The following is a 23164-nucleotide window of genomic DNA, read 5'->3' as shown; positions in this document are numbered from 1 at the left end:
GCATACATTTGTCAATTCAATTATGTTTCAATGGCTCACTGCAAACTCGTATCGAAGATAAAACTACATCTACCATAAAATCTGTACAAACTCAGTCTACATTTATATGGCAAGTTGTAAAAGCAGTAGCTTACAAGTGAAACAAATGACTTTCAACAGAAAAATAGATCACATTAAAACATTTTACAGATATTCCTTTAAATTCTCACTGTCGGTTAATACAAACCGGAACATAGTGAAATCATAAAAATTCTCTTATCATCATCTTAGGTTTCTGAAAAATTAAGAAATGCCACAATAAATTACAGCTAGGACTCAAATGAAAAGAAATCCTAATTTAAAAAAAAAAAAAAAAAGACTATAACTGTAATAAAAAAAGAATAAAGGTCTGTCCTTTCAGAAATCAAAATGTTTCTCAAACAGCTAGCTGGCTAATCGCTACACTACTGAAGACAAGCACAGAGAGGAGGCGGGAGGAGGCGAATGCGGGTGGGGGGGTGGGGGGGGTTGGGGGCAGGGGCCAGTGTCGGGCTAGCGGTCTTGGATGTGACCAGGGGGCAGGCCCAGCCCAGGACCAGGAGGAGGTGTAGATGATAGTCATCTGCAGCAGCCCAGGGGGGCGCTGGCTGTAGCAGCAGCAGCGGAGGAGGCGGGGGCGGTGCTGGCGCTGGCCGTCTCCAGGCTGCTGTCGGTATCGGTCAGGGTCGGGTCGGTGGACGTGGAGGAGACGTCGTTGGCGGAGGAGGACGTGGAGGTGTGGTGCTGGTGGTGCTGCTGGGGGCTGCTGCTCACTGTTGCACCTGTGCTATGAGGAACAGGAACAGGCCTGTGGTCAGCCATCGAAGAGTGAACGCCAGGAACTCTATATAAAGATGGACGACATGACAGCGGCCCAAAAGTGGAGCCAAAACGTCTCGATTGCTCGATATAATGTCTGAGCAACATTCAGTGCCACAAATATTGAAGTTGTTGTATTAGTGTCTGTATGTCGACAGCTGACTGTCAATCATCTAAATAAGGTAAAAATTTAAAACGAAATACATAACAGGGTTTTTTTTTCTTTTTTTTAGTCAGGTTTCAGCTAACACATGCACTCCATCTTGATGGCCAGTGAGTCAATGTGTTTCATTTTCTCTGTGCCCTCAGTTCAGATTTGAGTGGGCACGTTTGCTCCAAAGACACTCCGCTTTGTCACATAGCGCCACTTCACACCGCCGCTTTTGATCCTCACAGACCTGGAACGTATGAGACATGCTGGTTTTGAACTGCCCGTCAGAAGAATGAACATGTTATGCTGTCGCTGTCTACGCCACGTACAAATGACTTCTCTCTGACTCAGTTCTGTCTGGCTCTCTCTGATGTTGCTGTTTCTCACTGATGCTAATCAGAACACAAATTTGATTGGCTGAGGAGCATCAAATGAGGTGATTTACAATGTGTATTGACAGTTTACTGTGCAAAACACTGGATTGATTCTTATGGTCTGTATGTCATTTACAGAGCAGTACTAATGCCTCATTACATGCTGGATAAATGCACTGCGCTGCGCCACCAGTTTACCTTGCTACGATTATCATTCTCCTTAATAATCCCGCATTACTTGTAGATTTGTGGCCAACCTAAGCCGGGTCATAGCACAACATGTAACAACTAGACATATCAGTGTGCTAATTTAGTCACTCTCGTGCCCACAGGATTCCATAAGAGGAATTAGCAAAAGATATTTTAAGCACAACGATAAGCTCAAGAGTAGGAAAAAGTCTTATCCCTGACAGAAAATAAGAACCAATGAAATGCAGAACAGTTTATGAGCATAGGTGTGCAGTATGGATGGCACAGTCTGGATCATTTAGGTATAAGCTCACGAAAACATGCATGAAACATGTCTCCCCACAAGAAACTCCACTAACCTATGGAAGCTGGTTGCCCCCTGATGACACCATTCTTTGTCCTCTCTTCCCAGTCCAACACTTCTTTGTATATCAACTCTGCAACAACAACAAAAAAGAAAGAAAAATCATGTCATATGTTAAAAAAAAAAAGAGTGGAGGAGACAAAAGCCTCACAGCAAACCTGCAAGCTAATCACCATTTTGCTCTTCAGTCATTTTCCTTAACTGTGTGATGTGCCGTTACTTAAATACTTATGTTTTCTTTGACTCAGAAATAAAATCATATGGATTTTACACGAGAAAAAAGCTGTGAATGCAGATCTTCTGCGATTTAATGGACGCATTTTAGGCAGTGACGGCAGGAAACTGGCGAGACATGCATGCAAGATGTGCACCTGCTATTTCCAGTGTAAAATTAGGATTGTGCATCAGACATTAATGCATTCGTGAGGTCAGACGCTGCATGAAAACATGTGTGCCAGTGGGAGAATGAAGTTAAACGTCCCACAGGCTGTGAAGCACAGATGCACTAACCTTATGCAACACACTGCAAAAAGCACTCATGACAGCTTCTCTAAGAGGAGAGGATAGTTCCTACCTTTCCACTCCTCCACTGTGTGCTCTCTCTCATCCAGCTGCTTGTCTGTGATCACGGGCGGCGGCTGGAAAAGGACAGAGAAACGCACGTTTTGTATATTTCAGTCGTCTTAACAGAAGCTCATTCTAGTCCACACTCAAAGTATCTGAGAAGGTCTATATTGCATTCTTCCAGGGGATACACTTTTGTCTGCATGTTCCACATTGACCTTTATTTTTACATGCAAGTAAAAGACTGTTGTGTTAAGGCTGTTGCTGGATCCACACTGGGGATCAAACTCATGTGATTCAAGCTATAGGACAGTCTACAAACCAAGCCACCCTCACTCATACTGTCATTGACAGAGCTGGCAGCCAGCTTCTAAGTCTGTCTGACTAGCAGACCTGAGGTCCTCTGTCATTTGTCACTGTGAGCTTAATGCATTTCTTTCCCAACTAAACAGTACAGCAGGTGAATGATGAGTGAAGTGGAGAGGGGAGACTCAGCTGCAGCAGCTGCCAGCTCAAACTGAAAACCTACAGACTCAGCTAATTGATGGCACAAGATGGAAACCTGCTGCGTCTAACCTTCCTCACATAAAATCCACTTAATGCTGATTTCTTTCTGCTTATGAGTGCACACATACTTTAGCAGGAAGATACCACAATCGGCTGTAATCAGATTTATAGCACACGCTCAGCTGGAGTATACCTCAAAGCCAGCTGCGGGACAGAGTTATCCATCCTCCCCACAGTCAACCGGAGATTTGAAGCATTTATGCTGTGTCAGAGGAAAATCTGTGCACAAATCTGCAACTTTCAAGGCCGTGCTGTCAGCTCTGAAGAGCCCCTTCGTGCCGGAGAGGCGAAGGGAGAGAGCAACAGTTCACCTCATCTCCCAGTTCACAGGTAAAATCAATCTGCGCTGGCTGAGTTATTGTGTTTCCAAGGAGAACGTGGTGGATTGTGACCAAACACAGGCAGACGGTGCATTTTACATGCACAGCGCACACGTTTTCAAGGAGAAGAGGCGATGGAGCTTTACAATTTGTAGCTCTTATAGCTCTGGTTTTTATTCTGATGACATTATTAACATTATTAGATTGTGTGAACAGGCCTCTATCAATCAAGTCTGATCAAAGCACACCAGGAAATGACTCTGAAGCCGAGTATTAAGGGCCTTTAAAACAGCTATGAGTGAATGATTAGTTAGTGAGTCCTTACCGCCTCCACTTCAGTCGGGTCATACCACACGTTGATATAAGGGTGCTGCAGAGCCTCGTCCACCGAGATCCGCTTTGAGGCATCTATTACCAGCATCTTGGATAACAGGTCTCGGGCTTGGCTCGCTGAAAATAAATTGTGGCGGAACAGGAGAAGATGAAGAGCAAAGGTTCAGATTTAAAGCAAGCAGAGGTCCAGTCTGAAAGCTCTTCTGATGCATGTTGTGTTTGAATTAAAGCTCCCCTCCACACAAAAAATGTGTTTTAACGAGTTAACTGAACATTTTTTGTGGAATAAAAATGAGGGATGCCCAGATCAATCTGCGGCCGATCGTTATCAGCTGATATTCATTAGAAGCAGCTAGTCTGTTTTGCTAATACCTCACTACAACTAAACACCCACTCCTGCAGCAAGTGGCATCCTCGTCTGGTGTCCTGTCCTCCACATGACACACATCCACACACTGCGTATTTCAGTTGTCCTTCTAGACTTACTGTACGCTACTTGTTGCATTGCTCCTTATGAGTTCTTTGCTTTGCTGTGTTGATTGAACAGACTAAGTAAAATCACATTGTGGACAGAATAAGAAACCAGCAAGATCGTCTGTGAAGTGCTGCTGGAGTGGAGCACATGAATGGCACAGGGAATTAAATGATTTTATCTCCAAGCTAAACACTAACTAGTAAAGATGAAAAGGTAGCAAAACATCCCTTTATGCATCAGGCGGTTTCCTTGTTTCTGATGCCGTTGCAGGGACACATAACAAAGCTAACTTGGCCAGGCTGAGCTGCCTCCACATTACAGGAAATCAAAGCTTGCTTAGCTCCATTTTCACAGCTGATCAGATGAGCTGGACACTGCAACTTGTCCTCAGAACTGATGTTTTGAATGCTTTTTCATTTGCTCTGCACAAATAAGTAAATGAAAGCACTCAAAACACAAACTACCATGGATGTGTGTGTGTGTCCTCTTGCATTATACAAACCAAAAGGGGACATATTGATGAACAAATCACTCCACAGCACTACTAGTGGCCAAAACTACACAGGGCATCTTTAAACTGTGCCTTTTAAACAGATGCCACAGTCAAACAGGTGCATCTGTTTCTGTGGCTGTATTTGGGTTTTCAGGACATCCACCTTGATTATCACATGCACTGTGAGGAGGATTGCCAGCGTGGGCCATCAGAGCTTTCAGAGCCAAACGAGAACATCCGATACATGCAGTCTAACAGGAGCACTTCAGGGGAATACACTGTTGTCACACATTCCTGCCTCTGTAAATTAATGAGGACAGAAAAAGATGAGCTCCCTGTTTTTTGTTTTTTTTTTCCTGTGACATCTTGCAACAGCTCCACGGCGTTTGCTGTGAGTGTTCCTGTCATCTTCTCTCCATTTACACATGAACACGCTGGAGGTAAATTCCTCTTCACAGTAAACAACTTGGTCCTGAACTGTCAGCTTCAGTAATAAGTGCTTAATCTAAGGCAGCCACTGAAAAGTGATTTGTCACATGGGCTTTGCCGTCAGCGGATGTTTGAAAGGCTTTAAGAGGAGCGGTTCATCTTTCTGCTTTCCAAGTGCTTGGATACACACTCACCGAGCCAGCATGGACCCATTATATTAATCCTTCAATAAAATAATATAAAAAGTCACCTGTGATAACTTATGCAAAAGCTTTACCAGCTTCAAAAAGTCTTTTGTTCAAATTTCAAGCAGTAAAAATGTGGCATAAAACTCATGGCTGTACAAACGCTGGTTGCCTCATTATTCCTTGCACCGTCTGGCCTGTGATAAAACAGCAATTTAAATTTTAGAAATGCTTCTCTTTCCAGCTGGATGATTGCACCTGGAATAGAGGCACCATGCAGCAGAATGCTTTTAACTCTTCGCAGTAAATTCGCAGCCTCACACCAGTTTTCTCGCGCGACACATCAACCGAGACACCAGCATCGTTACCTTTGAGTTTGTTGTGTTCAGAGTCTGCAGGAAACAGGACGTCAGGGAAGAGCTTCTCGAAGCTGTAGCCAGCATACCGTGGCCTGTTCTCCACGTAGGTTCTCACTGACTGGTTGAGCTTCATCAGGAACTCCTGAGACGGTGTCCCCAGCTGCTCGATCACCTTGTTCCACTGGTCGATATCTTATGGTTAGAGTGTTAAGAGAAGCGCCGGGCTGGGTTTGGACAGAAGGAGCAGCCATTCCAGAGTCATTTTGAGTAACATTTTGAGCTGATGAATAATAAAAGAGAGCCATCTGGAGTTGCTCAATCTTGTGCTGCATTGTTTTGGCTTGGATATGTTCCTAAAATACTTGTTTAACTGCAACTGTGCTGCAAAAGAAAAGGTCAGCGTTGGTCCTGGATGGAACACACACCAGACAGTAACCTCTTGTGTCAACCTCTTCGGGCTTACGATAATAGAGTCTAATACTGGATGAAAATGGCTCAACTAAAATTAAAATATTCAGTTTGATGAAAGGTTGTCTGGAGAGGGAAGTGTGTACATGTTCAGGCATTTTCTACTTACAAAAAGAAGGTCATAAAACATTTAAATCCCATTGAAACGTGTGCAAAAACGATTTCAAACATCTGGAAGTTCGTAAACACTGCATGTTAGATGAGACAGATAACGCTCACCTCAAGTGGTCCAGATGCTGGAAGTACATATGAAACCCAAAACACACACACACGCACGCGCACGCACACGCATAGACGCACACAGATGTGACATATACAGATCTAGCTGGAGGACACATACAGAAACGTCTTGTTCACATCTTTGTTCATCCATAAATCTGAATGAACAACAAGAAGGGGAGTGTAGCCAGTCACACCAAAACCAGGAAAAGATCAGTTTAACTTTCCAAATTAAGAACCAAGTGATGTTTTACACCAGCTTTGAACTGTTTCCTTCCACTGTGGCTGAAAGAGGAGAAAAGTCATGTGCTGCTCGCAGGTTAGGGTTAAAAAAAAAAAAAAAACACACAAAAGGGCCACCGTGGACAAGATGTCAGACCAAAGACTGAGGAGGAACAAAATGGCAGACCATTTTTACTAAGACACTGAATAATGATATTGAAGTATACTAATTATTATTAACAGCAGAGTCATTGTCAGCTGACATGAAAATATGATTACAATTAGACGCTTGTCAAGAAGCCAGATCATTGAGTCAACATTAGCAATGTTAGCCTTTTTAGAGTGCTAAAGTCCCGCCACATTTCAAGCTCGCCTGCTACTCAATGTTATGTCATACTGCTTAGTTAAACGGTATCTTACTGTATCAGATGGTAAAATTTAAGAACCTCGTCAGTTTAACAAAAAAATAACGCTAATGGCGAAGACTGCTGCTCTAAGAACAAAAAACTTGTGATCTGCTATCCTTGTCGATATCGCTGTAAAGCTATATTAACCTTAGCTAAACCAGCCTGAACAGACAGTTTTCATGAAAAACCACAGGTGTAATTAATTAACCTTGGTACTGAGCTTCTTAGCTCAGTATGGATCACTGGGTCACTTAAATGGAGCGGATCCATCGTTCGGGTTATTAACTACACCTGCAATTTACCTGCCATAAAAAAGATTTACTCCTCTTCAACTCAGCCACGGAAAGAAACTAACGGCAACACTGACACCACGAATGTCATCACTCATTAAACAGGCACAGCAACTTGGCAGATTTTCCCATCGCGTCCAAAGATATGAACAAGACGTCAGACAAAAGATGAGACAGGACAGTACTCTGGGGGTTTGGATGGAGTTTCAACTTAAGGATACGATCAGTGCCTGGAAACAACACACTACCCCGGACCATTTCGGCCATGATGCAGCCAACAGACCAGACATCAACTGAAAAATGAAAATGACAACCACCAAATTAGCATGCAGGACTGAAACGCAAACTGAAAAACAAAAACCCAGACAACAACAACAACAACAACAAAAAGAAAAAAACTTTGAAAGAACAAAAGGGAAAAACATGACATGGTGCAAGGTGATGTGTGACACATGACAAAAATGAAGTGCATGCAGTTGAGTGCATTCTTAAACCTGGGTCAGCATCACACAGGGAAGTGATTAGTGTTCTTTTAGGCCAGAATAAACTGTATACTCTGCAGATGTCTGTGAGCACAGCAGGATTACTGATCAAAGAATCATTTTTGCTTCACTGAAGAGTGAATCCGAAGCTTTGAGAAGAAAGACTTTCAAGGTCTTCTGAATTTTTCTTTTTGCAGAAATGCATCAAAACATCCTCAGCGTCCTCACTGCAATTCACGTTGTCTGCGCTAAACTGCAATATTGTGATCTATTAGGCCAGAAATGTATTTTTTTAGCTTGTTTTGTCACACCCACGTGTAATATTGTAGATTCAGAGCCCCACAGATATTTCTGCAGCAGAGCACCAATTTATTCAGTAACATATTGTGGAGCCAAACCTAACATCTTTTTGTCTGATTGCCGCTATGGCGTCTACAAACACGTCTGCAGAGCAGTTTGAGGACCGATGAGGGCATTCCTTTGCAGTTTCATTCTTGCCGACGGAAGAGCAAACTATTAAATTCTATTTCGGGTTTTTGTGTGACTGTCGTGCTCGAAGCAGCAGCTCTCCTGCTTAGGTGAGTGAAGAGGCCGTCATGTGAGATCGTGCATGTGTAGGAAGAGCAGGTGGGTGGTTGCAAGTCGAGGTGTCAGGCAAATCCAAGAAATAGAATTTCTGTAGTTGCTCGCAGGGTGTGATCTTGGTGCGATGCATCTGAGGAAGCTAATGCTTTGAAGAGACCAGAGACGTCTGTGTGCTGTGTTTTGTTTCACAAGAAGTGCCAGACACTGCTGCAAGCAGCTCAAGGATACAATCCCTTCCTGGAAAAAGGATTTTGTGGCGAACCATTTCTGCCATAATGCAGCCCACAGCCCATATATCCACTACGTATGCGCAGCATAAAAGGAGGGAGAAGAGAATAAGCAAAAAAAAAAAAAAAAAAAGAAAAAAAAAGTGCAACAAGTCAGCAGTAAAAATTAGGGTCAATGAGGGTTAAGGATGAGTATTAGTATTAACAGGATTGTCCTCAGTTTTGCAATAGGGACGGTATTATCGCTATATAGCCATTTCCTGATGCCTGTACAAATGGGAAAATGTGTTTTTAAAATCCCAAAATCAAGATGTGCTAAACAGTCTGCTATGCATCTGAATTTACACCTAAAAGTCTAACTGTCTGCTACGCTAACGGAGCCCCAGGTCTATCAAAGAAATGCTTTAACAATTAGGGAAGTACGCTTGTCAGCTTTCTTGCCAAGAATTAGATGGAAAGATCGATACCACTCTTGTGCCTGTATGCTAGATATGAAGCAAGAAAGCTAGCTTAGCTTAGCATGAAGACTGGAAACAGGGAACAGCCAGCCTGGCACCACTGATGCTCAATAATTGGTGCATTATATTCCCTGGAGTCCTCCACCAAGAAACCATCCCGTACATAACCCCAGTACATGCTACCAGACTTCAGCTCTAGGCTCTAGCTTCATATTTAACCGATGGATATGACAGTGTTAACAATCTCCCCATCTAACGCTCAAATAAGAATACTTCCCAAAATGTTGAACTATTCCTTTCAGACTGTCTTGCAGAAACTGTGATACGTTCCAAGCAGGAGCACCGAGTGAAACTGTTGAAGCATGCACAAGTGCTTGTATTCAGGCCTGCGTTTAGAGCCAGGCTGTAAGGAGCTCAGGACAGGCAACCTCTTAATAAAACATCAAACGCATGCTAAAGTACTGCTGGGAACTGGAGTCCCCAGACAGGAAGTTTCCCACAAAGCACTGATGCCCCACATGCCAACTTCCCCCCTGAGTGTGACCTTTACAGGAACAGAGAGAGAGTGTGCGTGTGTGTGTGTGTGTGTGTGTGTGTGTGTGTGTGTTTGGGAGGTGCTGTCGAAAAACATCCAGGAGGGAGGGCCATGCGGCAAGCAGGCCAGGCAGCAGCTTAGGAGCTCCTCATTGGCCAGTCGCTGTCAAGAAGCTGCTTTCCTCCACTCACCATTGGCCTGGTAGCCCATGCCCAGGATGACTTCAGGGGCGCGGTAGTAGCGGGTGACCACGTAGGGTGTCATGAGGAGGCCAGTGGCGGCTGTCCTGGCCAGGCCAAAGTCCAGGATCTTCAGTGTGCAGTCAGACTTCACCACAATATTGCTGGGCTTCAGGTCCTGTACAGAAAACACAAGCCTGAGTCAGACAGAGGCGCTACAGTTGTGGTATGATATGGCGGTGCTCTGCTCTGAAACATGAAAGGAAGACAGGAGTTCTCAGCCTCCATTAACCAGTCAAGCTGCAGTTCATATCCACGTCTGTCCACACTCATATATGTAATGAAGTCTTGGAAGGAATTCAATAAAGGTTGTCACAATCTGCCCTTCTGTTACTGACTTGGTGTTGAATAACGGACAGAGACGTGTTTTTGAAGAACATAATGATGTCGCGGTGAAGCTGACCTTTGACCTTTTGGATAGAACACACAAAAACGTTCTTTTTTCATGTTTGATTCCTGTCCACTATGAAAAACAATTAAAGAGGATGATGTATCACAGTGAACACAGTGTTTGTTCTGTTTGGTCCAACAAACCCGTTTCCCAACTTCAGCCTGGTCATATCAGTGCTGCATTATGTGCTGTGTTGCTTTATCTAGAGAGAGAAACTCAAATCTCCACCTAGAAATAAGACACATAATAAGACACATCATAAGCTGTAACTCTAATTGTCACTGGTCGTCTCCTCTCACGAGCTTCTGACATGGTTTGACTCTCAGAGAAAGCTTTTTTCCCCTCTTCTGAATCTTATCCTGACAAAATAAACTGACATCATCGCCTCTCCGGCTCTTCAAATTTCCATCCAGCGAGCGTCATGTCTTAAACCTCTGCCCGTGGCTCCAATCTTCTCATGGCACTCTGCCAATTCATTTATTACAAAAACTAATTTGCTCGCCATGACAGGCTGGCCGACCAGTTGGCATTCAGCGTAATTTACATAGCAACAAACTGGACACTTCATCTGTCATTTCATACCAATCACTTTTGTCTTTGCTGTGATTGCTTCCCGGTTTGGATGAAGGGGGGCAGCTAACTTGCACACAGGACAGCACTAATTCAAGGACATCTTAAATGCATGACGGGTACGAATCCTCAGGATCATAATCAACATCATCACTTCTTGACAATGAGACCATCAGACTGGAGGACCAGAGCACAAAGAGTTGATCGGCTGCCTCAAGAGGTAGGACAGTGTAGTCTGGAGGAATCGCTTAGCAACTCTGAGCATCTTAAGGGACTAGAGAGCTCCCGTCACAGCGACAAAGCCCACAAGAACAACAGAATCTTTGCCGTTCCATGACTCATACTGCATCTGTTCACCTTATGAAAGCTTTGCGTGCCGAGCCGTGCTGATGCGAGCGGGGCCGGTTAGCTCCGCCTGTGGCTCAATTAGTTCTGGCTGGCAGAGCAAGAGGAGCTCCGCTAATCTACTGCTGCGTCTTTCACTGAGAGTGATTGACAGAGTGCCGTCACTCTGCGTGTGTGTGTGTGCGTGTGTGTGTGTGCACGCATACAAGAGGGATCCTTTGTATGTCGCTGCCAGCGCTTCAGGGAGTGTGTGTGTATGTGGGTGTGTGTGTCACCCTGTGTCTATCGTTTCAAAGTAGACAACTACCTGAGTGTGTGCGTGTTTATGTGTGTGTCTCCTCTGCAAGACAACCTGCTTGTGTTTGGCTGCGTTATCTGGTGATTTAATTTATTAATACAGTATCATTAAATAGAAATGAAATGAGGTTATGCCAACTCCCGAAATTGAAAGGAACAGTTCACAATCTCTCCGACAGTCAGATGAGTAGATGATATCACACTCAGGTCTGCACGGTAAATATGAAGCTCCCACCAGCAGCAGTTAGCTTAGCTTTGTATAAAGCCTGGAGACAGGAGAGAAAGGCCAGCCTGGCTCTGTCTGAAGCTAACAAAGTCTGCCTACCAGCACCTCTAAAGCCCATCAATGAACACATTACAAGCTTTGTGGCAGTGCAACAACAAGCACAAGCAGCACTCTGTCTGGATTTCCTGACCCTGAGTTTGGCGTTGCCCATCTGTGTAGTATTTTGGTGGCGAGCACAGAACGCACAGGTGAGAGGATGGACGTAAACAGGAGGGAGGTTCATTCAAACGAGGCAAGACAAAGAGAGCTGTTGGTATTTTGGTGCTGCCACTTCGCTGATTTTATAGACAAAAGCAAACCAAATCTCAGAAAGCAAATTCACAGCAATGACAGAATAATGCTTAAACATAAATAAATGCATTTAATCAACTCCATGTCGTGGATCTTGAGAAATACTGTTAAATGATATTAAAGCATGAATGTCACTAAATTGCTCTGAATCCACCTATAATCATATAATCTGTTGTCCACAGCTGTGTTACACTGTGTCCAGTTCACTCATTCCCTGCAGCCATCTGAAGGCAGCAGGACAGACACGCCGCCTCTGATTGGAGGAGATCCGTGCCAGAGCTGAGCGCCATTACGCCTGACCTTTCACTGTGTTTACTTTCATTTAATCACCTGAAAATGACACCGGGCTGCTGGGAAATAAGCACACGCACCTCTACGCGCGTCACACTACTCAGTTCTAAGTCGACATTCTGTCTGTTTATGCGAGAGACGTCGGACGACTGCGGCTCGTTAATCCCGTGCATCACAGCCTCCTCTCTGTTTTATTATGGAAATGCATTACACAGCAAACACTGCTGGATCACATTTAAAACAGAAATCTCCTGAGCTGAACTCATACAACACTAACTAACTAACCCTAACCTTTGTAAAAACGACAAGTTGTGGTTTTACAGGGGGGGTTTTGGGCCAGACTATTCCTTTGGTCCTGCAACTCTGAGCAAGTAAGTGTGTTTCCTAATATGCCCAACTATCCCTTCAGCTTTTAAAAGCTGGAAACATTACACACGATCTCTTTGTTGGTGCTCAGTTGGCTTACGCTGCCTTTTCAATGCCATATTTTTCTGGCTAACAGCTGCCAGCCACATTTGAACATTTTGCAGAATTTTATTAACATATCAATGTTGGCAGCCTTTCATTGCTGTTTCCTCTAAATGTCTGATGCTGAGAGATTTGGGGGCTGCTCAGTCATAAAATGTTAATCACTGAGACCTGCTTATCTGGAGCGGACGCGTGCACACTGCATCGCCGTGCCTCACCCTGTGTATGATGCCGGCGGAGTGCAGGTGTTTGATTCCACACAGCATCTGGTAGAGCAGGTAGGACAGCCTCTCGTGGTCCAGCTCCATCTGAATCACCTGGCAGAGGTTGGCATCCATCAGCTCCATCACTAGATACCTGCAGGGAGACCACAGAGAGTTAAGAATCATGCACACAGGCAGGTGGACACAGAGAATCCTACTTCACAGAGCTTTCATGTTTTGGACTGAACTTTTTTTTGGCTATCTCAATAAAGAAAACCATAAACTACATCATTAAGCCATAACTATATTAACGACTTGCAGAAGTCTACTTAAAACTACATTTTGAGCTCTCATGTCTTCGCCCACGCAGCACTTGTTTCGCGTGGCATTTAGGAAGTGACACTAAGGGTCCTCTTTCTCAAAACAGTGATGATGTTATGTTATCTGGCAGCTGTTACATCATCAGTCCCTACAATCTTCCTACATGGAGTAAAGACCTTCTGACAGATTGTTAAACAAAAGGCAACATCTTGGCGACAGAGCGTGCAGCTTTAGACTGTACAAAGCAGGACTTCTGCTTGGATGGTATCCATGTTTTAATACAATCTGTAGTAAACTGAAAAAGGGTGTAATTCACTGCCAGAGAATGTTTCTGTGAAAGGTTGAAATATGTATATGCTGAAATCCATATTTTTAGAAATTGGTATAATTCACCGTCTGCTGCTCTGTAATACAAGCATGCTTTCAGGTACACAAGCACACAGGCAGATGGAGAGTTCAGCCTCCATCCTTTAACTGTGTGTTAGCCCTGCAACCCTCTGGCTATGATTTGTCCAGTTTCCTTTTTAGCTCCAATCAGGCAGACACAGCACTGCAGATGCACAGACACGCACACACACACACACACACATAAACAGAGCTCCAAGAGGATGGCATTAATCACGTTTGTTCCCGTCATACTCAGCGAAACCATCACTTCCCCCCACGTCTCAGTTTAGTCCTCCTCTCTCTGCGAGTCCACAGCCACTTTCCACTCGCATGGGCGTCTTGCCGACTTCGAAGCACATCCAGGACGCTGCCTAATATGTCCAAATGTTAATCTTATTAAAGGCAGCGTCCACCAAAATGTAGAATTTAGAAAAGTTTCAGGAATAAAATTTAGGGCAGATTGCGGGGTGCGCTCCACCAGAACCACCAGAGTTATTTGGTCGTTTGAATGCTGATGACGTCGACATCAAATATTTCATTGTCAGCATTCATAGTTATTTAAGATGCAACCCTTCCACCTGATAAGCCACTGTGTCCACTTACTGTGACTACAGGCATTAGAATTATATGTATTCTTTGAAATACACCTTTCTGTACTGTGTACCTGTCGTAAGGCAGGATAACACACGAACCACCAGCCCCTAAAATCCAGGAAAGGTAATCCAAGCCCCCAGCTTGCTCCATCCTGTATTGATTTTGCAAACACGCAGCGAGCAGATGTTATTTCGCTCAGCAATACTCACACATCTTGGAATTCTTCCAGTGTCTTCTGTGGTGTGAATACATTTAATAGGCCGATTATCTGCCAAAGAACAAAAAAAAAAAAGCATTGTTATTATTCCGCAAGTCCGGTGGGGGGATGAAGGGTTGCAATGAATGACATCATCGTCGCCGCCGCCACCACCTCTGCATCCCTGAACCAGCAGCAGCCGGCGCATCAATAATGAATAACAACAGGACATTCCCCAATTCTCACACGCCACCCGAAAAAAAACATGTTGCAGCAGCAGAAAGAAGCACTGTGGTAATCCACAAGCTTCCTGTTTTCAAGATCACCTGTCAATCAAACACAGCGGGCTGCTTTTTGGATCATTCGGACTCTGTGAATCACTACAACAAAGGTGTCACAGCTCAACATCAACCATCCCTAATGGTAAAACTGGTGCACAGAAACATAAAAGGAAACATGCTGGAAAGAAGAGAAAACGTCCCAAAGCTCTTACATTCTTGTGGTTGACACATTTCATGAGCACCAGTTCTCTGTAGGCCCGTTTCGCATGAGTCTGATTCTGAAACGGCCGGCTGAGCTTCTTGATGGCGACGTTCCTCTCCAAGTTGTGGTCATACGCTGAACTGGGGTGAAGAACGAAAGCTTAGTCAGCAATGATGTATCTCAAAAAGCCTGAGCGCAACGCTTCTGTGAGGACGACAGGAATATTTTTCACACACTGATACTTTTAAAATGTTGAAATTCACTGAGGATGCAATGTGAAAACAGTGTCTGGCTGTTAGGCAGGGTCACCGTCAGCCTGTGCTACTGAAGAACGATCATGGTTACTGCTTTGAAAAAAACACATTTAAGCAGGGCTCTAAAAAACAATCACACACACGTTTGATATATTCTGGCCTTATTATTAGGAGGCTGTCATGGCTAACATTTTAGCAAGCTGCATATTAACACATCCAGCGACGTGGAGAAACATTAACGTTGTTCCTGATGACCAAAAGGTCAAATATTAAGAGTTAAGTATTCCCTCTCCTTTCAGGCTCCTGAGCTGCTAAATGTTCCACTATGTTCATCAGCTGGTCGCTCACTTTGTCTGTCACCTGTACTTCATGATGTTACTGTTTTGGACTGAATTACATGGACGGATGTTTTTAATATTTTGTATATATGCATTTGCCAACAGATCCGATTTTCCAGACGATTTTCCAGCCGGACAGCTGGACAGTCAGCTCTCCAATGTGGAGGAGCTGTGAGCGGATGTGAACTGAGATTTAAAGTTAAAAAAAAAGGAAAGGAAAGAAAAAGAAAAAGCTTATAAAAAAAATCATGAGGATCCTGCGCAGAGTCCAAGTCTTGACTGATGCTCACGTGCATCAATTTGTTGGTGTTCCTCCCCCGCATGAGGACCAGAGAAGGTTAAGGAGTCCCTCATGCTTAGCTTGTGTTACAAGACCTCGGGTCGGGTTACTTTGGATTCACCTTTTGGCCATTGATTAAAAATCTGACAGCCTAATCAATCAACCACCAGAATGATGGAGATGTAAAGCATGTCAACATGGCACAAGTGCTGATATGATAGAATATCATACTGAAATCCACAGGGAACACAATACCGCACTGTGCTGTCAACAATACTACAGCGTGCATCAATTTCTGTCTGCAGCTGATGCTACAACATCTGATCTTTCACAGCCAAAAGCTTGCAAAGACTGAGATCTGCATCAGTAGCTGACATCCCATGTTCAGCTCTGCAGCTTCTACCCATCTGACTGATGGAGGAACAGATTTGTGGACAAGGCACTTTAATTACCACTGATCTCTGATTTCTAATCATGTTTTTATATTTCAAAATATTCAACAATAAGAAAAGAAGGTGTTTTTTAAATATTCAGATTTTATTTTCCTTGGACTCACCAGACAATTCCCTGTGCTCCGGATCCGATGGGTCTGAGGTTCTGGTAGCGCTTTAAAACCATAAAAGTCGAATCGCCCACATCTATACTATAGTACTCCTTTTCACGCTTGTTCCGGTTCATGGTGAGGCCTTGGACAAACGCTGTGACTGGGCATCCACGTGGAGTTCCCCTCTGAAGACCTGCAATGCATGAGGAGGAAGAGGAAAAATTTTTCAAAAGATTAAGATGAACCACTGTGTGTCAATGTAGGATAATACCTTTCATTGTTTCTATCATGAGGGTAACTTTTTTCCAAATGAATCAATGAATTCCGAATGAATAGTCATGCGATTTATATTTTCACACGTTAGTCTGGACTGAGATCATTTCTGACAGGATGCTAAAACGCTCTTGTGGACAGAGACCGTCGAGTCACAAGGAGTGATCAACCCCACCGAGGAGCAGGTACAGTATATTTATATGTTGGGTGGTGCAGCGCAAATCTTATTTTACTGCCTGTTTAATCTAATAAAAAACTCACTGAAAAAAATTCCTTGATCTCAGAAGCTCAAACCAGCCATGCCTCCAATCCTCAAGTGAGGATCATCAATTACAGTGACTACTACATAAAACCCAGAGGCCTGGGCGAGAGAGTGGTGATCCGGGCGGAGAGAGGCAGAGAGGAAGCTGGACGCTGGGCTTCATGCTGGCTCTGAAGACGACAAATCATTAGTGGAATTTGGAACATCGCGCTGATGAGGTCGGCTTTGTGATGATAGCTGTACGTTCCACGGACCATGACCTGACCTCTGGATTTCTCAGACTGCCGCTAAGCCATCCACCCTTGCTTTCAGTATCAGTTAGCGCACTCGCCTTCCTATTCTTGGGTACGCGGTTCTTCAAACCTTCGCTCTGTTCTTCTTTCTCTTCTATTTGCAGGGCAGCAATCAAGACCACCAGAGTTAAATCCAATTCGAATCAGAGACCTGGTTCAATCGGGTTCAAATCAGGGGACAGCAGAAACAAAGTAGACACCAACTCAGGGCCAAAGCAATAGAAATCCCATTCAACTGAAGATCTATTTTTGTTTTTTATTTTTTTTTTTTCAGAAATTCCAACTGGCTGAAATCGAGACAGAAAAGCGATCTTTCCATTGAACTCAAATGCTGCTTGACTTTGCCGCCTCCTCCTCCTCCTCTCCTACAATGATGCTTTATCCTTTCTGCTTCTTCTCATCTTTATCCCTTCTTCTTACTCCTGCCTTCTTCGCTCTGACTCTGATCTCCCCTCTCCGCCTGAAGAACCTTGTCTACAGTCTGCAGCTGAGCCACAGGCTGCAGAGGTACAGGGACGAATGAAAGGCTCACAAAAGAGCCCCAATTTAACTATTTCACCTCACAGCAGGAGACGCGCTGCCAAACATCTGACGAAAGGAACGTATGCTTGAACGAACAGCCGTACAATTGCAGGTACAGAAAGACAAATAAACATAAAGATGATGCTTCTCTAGAATCAAAAGCTTACTAAAAAAACGAAACAGATTCATTCATTCAGCCATTGTTACGTGGCACTATGCAATTATGCTAGTCTGCTCTGTTTCCCCTCACCTTAACCTGCTACACCCATCCATCTTCCAATGCTGCTTCACAAAACAGCATCTGCAGTCTGTGCAGACCTGAGGTGACGGCTCTGTGCAGCAAGTAAACAAAAAACCACACGCACCAACAGCATGGTCAATAGTACAGAGTGATGAAAACACATTTTACACAGCTTGTCCCGGCTGAATCCAAACAGCTTCTGCAGTGTCTTGGCCAAGACAAACTGTAAAAAGATGAGGTTAATGTTCGGAGCTTCTCCACCACCTGATGCTGTTTGATGACCACCTGATGGAGGTGCCACATCAGGTTTCACTGGCCTTAAAAACACAGCACGCCAGCACAATCACACGGAGCTGTGTCACTGTCGTAAACGGATATGTTTAAAGGAAGTCTCACTATGTTTAGGTTTGTAGTTCCTGATGAAGGACTACTGGCCACAGTACGTTTCTTGATTCGACCTGTAGGAGTAAATTCAGCCCATTGAATTTTCTTTAATTAACTTTTGCTTATTGATAGGCACCCACACCTCTCAGAATATAATTTAAACCCTTTTTCCAAAATCTTTAGACTGATCCACCCAGCAGCTTCGTTTGCCAGCAGCATCTAGCTGCAAAGGGACCAGAAATAACATGTAAACCATTACTAACATGCTTTTCAGAAAATGTCATTTGGTAAATCAAATATAGGCCACATCGAGAGAGAGCGTGTGCTCGTGTCACGTTCTAGCAGCTACAGGAAGGCCTATTAAAACACTTCAGAATATGTCTAAGCTGAAGTTAAGCTTCAGCGTGCGGTGCGACACGATTTTCTCTCCCGTTTGAAGACAGAACGGCACATTCAGTATCGCGGTGACTGTGAGACTGGAGGATCTGTGGCTGCATGCGAAAATGGGGCTGAGCGATATGACAGTGTGTGTCAGGCTGTCAACCCAATTCAACTGTTTATCACACAATGTTCTACAGCTAGGGTTGCATGTGAACGAATGAGTGAAAGCTGCTAGCTTAGTAATCAAGGGTGTTTTGTTGGTTTATGCATAGACAACATACCCAAAGACAGGAGTTCACTTCATCTGTCTGGCCACATGACCCCCTCAGGGGTCAAGGATCATTCAGATCTATTGATAATCCTTCTATAATGCTCCTGCTGTAACATACATGCACATATTGAGGCATGAAGCTGCAGCTTTAGCACAGATTTCCCACCAATCTCAGATGACACAGTTATTGCCATCCACTGAAAATCAGTGGCTGTGAGGAAACGACATCTCTGACAACCAGACAGACGAGAGGAGATCACTGTGTCAAACAGTCAGATATGTGTGGCTTTGCACAGGTGAACACACATTCGCCTTGGCAGTCCTGTCCAGATTTGCCCTGGCCTCTCCCCCACAGCTGCCCATCACACCATCTCTCCTGGGAGTTGATCTGTCTCTCATTGGCTGTTACAGGTCTGCTCTTGTTCACTCTGAATACAGTGATTTGACTGTCCAGATTCTTGCAAATATCAAAGAGGTTTGAGTTATCTGGGGAGTGCGACATTTTATCTTCAAATTGCTCACATTCAGCCAAAGTAACGGCTGCTGATGAGAGCTCATACAGGCATATTCTGTGTCAAATATCGGTACAAAAACAGCACTGAACCACACTTCTTTTCTGATGGCCTGGAGGGGCAATCTGGGGTATTGCAGCTCAGACCTTCTAGAATATGAGCCGAGCTTCAGATAATATGCCAATCATAGAAGTAAACATTTTAATTTATCTGACAAAATAAATCCAGACATGCAATCAGCTGTTTTCCTACTGTTGCCAGGAGCTGAGGGCCTCAAATATGACCACTAGAGGTTAGGACATTTGGGCTTGCCATGGGTGCTAACAAAGTCCAAAAGCATCTCACATGCTCTGCAATAATCAGAAGCATGCATGCAAATTAAGTGGTTACACACTTTAACAGGAATAGCAATCCACCAAATTAGGGCGATATGCACCTTATAAGCACTGATCATCATCATCCAATAAAGCACACAAACACCAGTAAATACATCCATTCTCTGGAGCAGCACGGCGCTTGGAGAAACACCCCCATGACAAACGGTAACATTAATATATGCTTTAAGCCTGGTTAAACACCTCACACACACAGCTGCCTTTCTAAATGGCAGAAGGTATGGTGCCGTCACGCTAGGAGGGCGAAAATGAGGGATTTTAACAGACAGATGTGACTGACTGTGGCTGTAAATGTTTCACACAGGCTTACATCGGCTGCTATAAAAAAAAATAATTCAATATAAAAACTTTAGCCTTATCATTCAGGCGTACACTTAATATTGATAATGCTATAATACATAACACTGACAAGCCTTGTTTGTACAGCCACTGCACTTGAGGCCCAAATCACTTTCGCACAAGGGGTAAAAAAACAACAACAAACGAAACATCACCTCTCGCAGAGGAGAATTTGCACATGATCCACAGGTGTGCAGAGACATGAGAGCGGTGATTCTTTGTCAAGCAAGCCGTCTTTGCCCTCAACCATGACTGCTTGAACTGTGGCATGCTGTTGTTTTATTTGTGTCAGGGCTGGTCTGGGCCACCAGGTTAGAGCAGAACAACCAGCACATGCCACAGCACGGCCTGTCTTTAGATCAAATATTGACTCCACCTAACTCCGCAAATTATGGTATTCTCACACCGTCCATTCAACTCCAGCATTTAACAGTTAACCCAGATACTGTTAACACTGTGGTTCAACCATTGAGAAGAAATGTAAAGGATCTAATATTCACAAGTCAGCAGGCCCAAAATCTGTCGGTATCAACCAACAGGACCTCCAGATATGAACATGAGCTCATCATCTGTTCGCCAGGACTCATAATGCCATCTCTGCAGGCTGCCTTTCCTTTTGGTGCAGGAATCAGATTTCTTGGTGCTTTTGGCTGACCACTGCTGTTCTCTTGGCAGCTTATTTAGAAAACCTCGCTAGCAATGTGCAGTGCAGACTGGGAGCTACACCACCCAAATATGACTACAGGAACATGTTAGACAGATAGCATGACCAAGATGCATTCACGAAGGGTACACACACAAGCTGCAACCTGTGACAACCTCAGCCCAACCTACCTTTGATCAGACAACTCTAGTAAACCAGATCAAGTCATTAATATCGCGGATGGATTACAACACTTCCTATCTGATCCCCTGGTCTAATAAGCTATCTGACTTAATTGTGAGCAAACTATAACATTATGCAAATCCAAGGGAATAATCGCATCCACCTTGTGAATTAGCGGGTCAGTGAGGCCATGAACACATCACATAAATCACATAAACACACACACAGGCAGATTGTAGCCTTGCATATAGCAGACTAAAGGTATCCAATCTGCTCAGTGTTGTTGGTGAATTCACAGACAAGCGGATTCGGTGTGATAACCAGTGTAAACGCACCTATGCTCAGTTTACGGTGCAGGAATTGAGTTTTCCCACCTTTTAGGCTAACATACAGGCACGAGATCCTATCAGAGCGGTAAATAACAGCAAACTGATGCTAGCTAAACCAGGGTGTATTCAAAGGCGTCAGTAAGTGACTTCTGTTTACATGGACGATGTTACCGTCTTTAGGTGACCACAGGCTGGAGGTCGCAGCGTTTAAGTTGAACCTTTCTACACCTCTATGACTGGCAACACCACCCGGTTCACGGTTCCAGTGTGAGCGGTGCTAACGTGTGTGTAGCGCTGACATGGAGAGGTTACAGTAGTGCGCTTCCCAACGTAGCCACTCTGTCTGGTTGCCTTTTACCAGTTAGGCCAGACCTGTGCTGCCTGCTGTGGTGGTCACCATGTATATTGTACTAACACCTATGTACAGTAACGTGTGGGACCCACATTAGTTTCTTCCCATCCCCCCACGGTTGACAATAGCACGTCAAACATGTCTCATAGGAAGAAAAATCCGTATATCGTGCTCACCACTCTCCGGTTAATTCCAACAGTGTCGACCCGCAGTCGCCGTTTGCTGCCTACTGGAGACACAACCCGGGCGGTTTTTTTTTTTTTTTTTTTTGGAGAAAAACAGCTCTTTAATCCCTTTTTCCTCCGGATACACTCCCGTTTCCCTCACACTAGCAGGCCAGGATCATCGCAAAATAGATGTGTAGCTTCAACGTAACCAAATCTTTGTGCTTCCGTGACACAAGCAGTTTCTGCCATTTCATACCAACGTCGTCGAAACCTTGCGATGTTTCCTCGGCTGCACAATGAGGACTAGGGGGACGTTCAAGACCGCCTGCGCGTTCCCGGCAGCGGATCCGGGGAAGCGGAAGCGACGGTTTCGCAACGTTTCCAAACGACACTGCATACCACCGGAGTATAGCGATACTTTACACATATTTGGAGGCGTATTTTCACAAATCCTTAAAAATGCATACAATACATACATAAAGTATACATAAATACATTTATAAAAACTTTATGTAACCGATTTAGCAACTAAGGAAATTTAAGAGAGCATGTGTAGGTTTATTTTTACTACTTCCTGTTAGTAGTATGAGGTATCTGCCAAATACAATTCGGCTTTCAAATTCTTAAACATTTATTTGAATAAGTTACAGGCTGGCTAATGTAGCCTAAAAACACAATAACAAGGTTTTAAGATTCAGTTTTTGTTAAAACTGTTGCAGAGTGGCGTTGGTTAAATGTTATGGATTGTATTGCCCTATATTAACTGGTGTTTCTAATATTCACTGGACACTCATTGATATAAATTAGGTGGACAAAATATTAGAAACACTTCTGTATCTGTCAAAACGACCATAAAATCATCATCACTAGAAGAGCTGTTTCACCAAAACCAAAAACTATAACCTGTATAAAGGTTGGCATATTTCAAACACAATAATCAGCACAGACACCGTTAATAAAGGAGAACACAACATTAGATCATAAACCGTTAGTCAGTCATAGAAATTAACCATATTTATTCATGACAGAACATTAAGCACAAATAATTATCTCTGTGGTGGCTTTTACTCATGATTATCCCTTTCATCAAGCATCTGGACAACTTTTAAATCCATATTCCAAATCCAAATATTGTAATGCTAAGCATTTACAGTAAATGTCAGGCTATTTAATTTTCACAGCGGTGGAGACAAATTAGGCTGAAAAAAATTATTCATCAGCTGCAACAAATACAATGCATTGTTAAAAGAAAGCTGGACTTCTGTGATAAATCATTTAATCAGTGTGGACCTGCTGATGAGTTTCT

General features: G+C 43.8%; 1 protein-coding gene across 4 annotated transcripts; it reads right to left on the bottom strand.

Annotated features, from left to right (window-relative positions):
• Positions 1 to 474: 474 nt before the first annotated feature.
• mapk8b (mitogen-activated protein kinase 8b) lies at positions 475 to 22156 on the bottom strand. Of its 4 annotated transcripts, none has more exons than XM_076760640.1 (12): positions 21868 to 22156; positions 16324 to 16504; positions 14906 to 15035; positions 14426 to 14484; positions 12930 to 13068; positions 9725 to 9890; positions 8542 to 8613; positions 5650 to 5832; positions 3692 to 3816; positions 2490 to 2553; positions 1911 to 1988; positions 475 to 800 (listed from the first exon to the last, which is right to left on the bottom strand). In XM_076760640.1, exons 2-12 carry the CDS (start codon positions 16443 to 16445, stop codon positions 598 to 600), a joined length of 1341 nt encoding a protein of 446 aa, XP_076616755.1. In that variant the 5' UTR covers positions 16446 to 16504; positions 21868 to 22156; the 3' UTR covers positions 475 to 597. The 4 variants fall into 4 exon arrangements, with proteins under 4 accessions (XP_076616755.1, XP_076616754.1, XP_076616756.1 ...); XM_076760639.1 differs by lacking the exon at positions 8542 to 8613 and adding an exon at positions 7468 to 7539 and having other exon boundaries at positions 21868 to 21995; XM_076760641.1 differs by lacking the exon at positions 8542 to 8613 and adding an exon at positions 7468 to 7539 and having other exon boundaries at positions 641 to 805; positions 21868 to 21995.
• Between the last annotated feature and the right edge of the window lie 1008 nt (positions 22157 to 23164).

This window comes from Chaetodon auriga, chromosome 20 (assembly GCF_051107435.1).
Source record: "Chaetodon auriga isolate fChaAug3 chromosome 20, fChaAug3.hap1, whole genome shotgun sequence".
Taxonomy (NCBI): Eukaryota; Metazoa; Chordata; class Actinopteri; order Chaetodontiformes; family Chaetodontidae; genus Chaetodon; species Chaetodon auriga.
The sequence above is the reverse complement of the archived record's forward strand: the minus strand, read 5'-3'. Positions and strand labels throughout refer to the sequence as shown.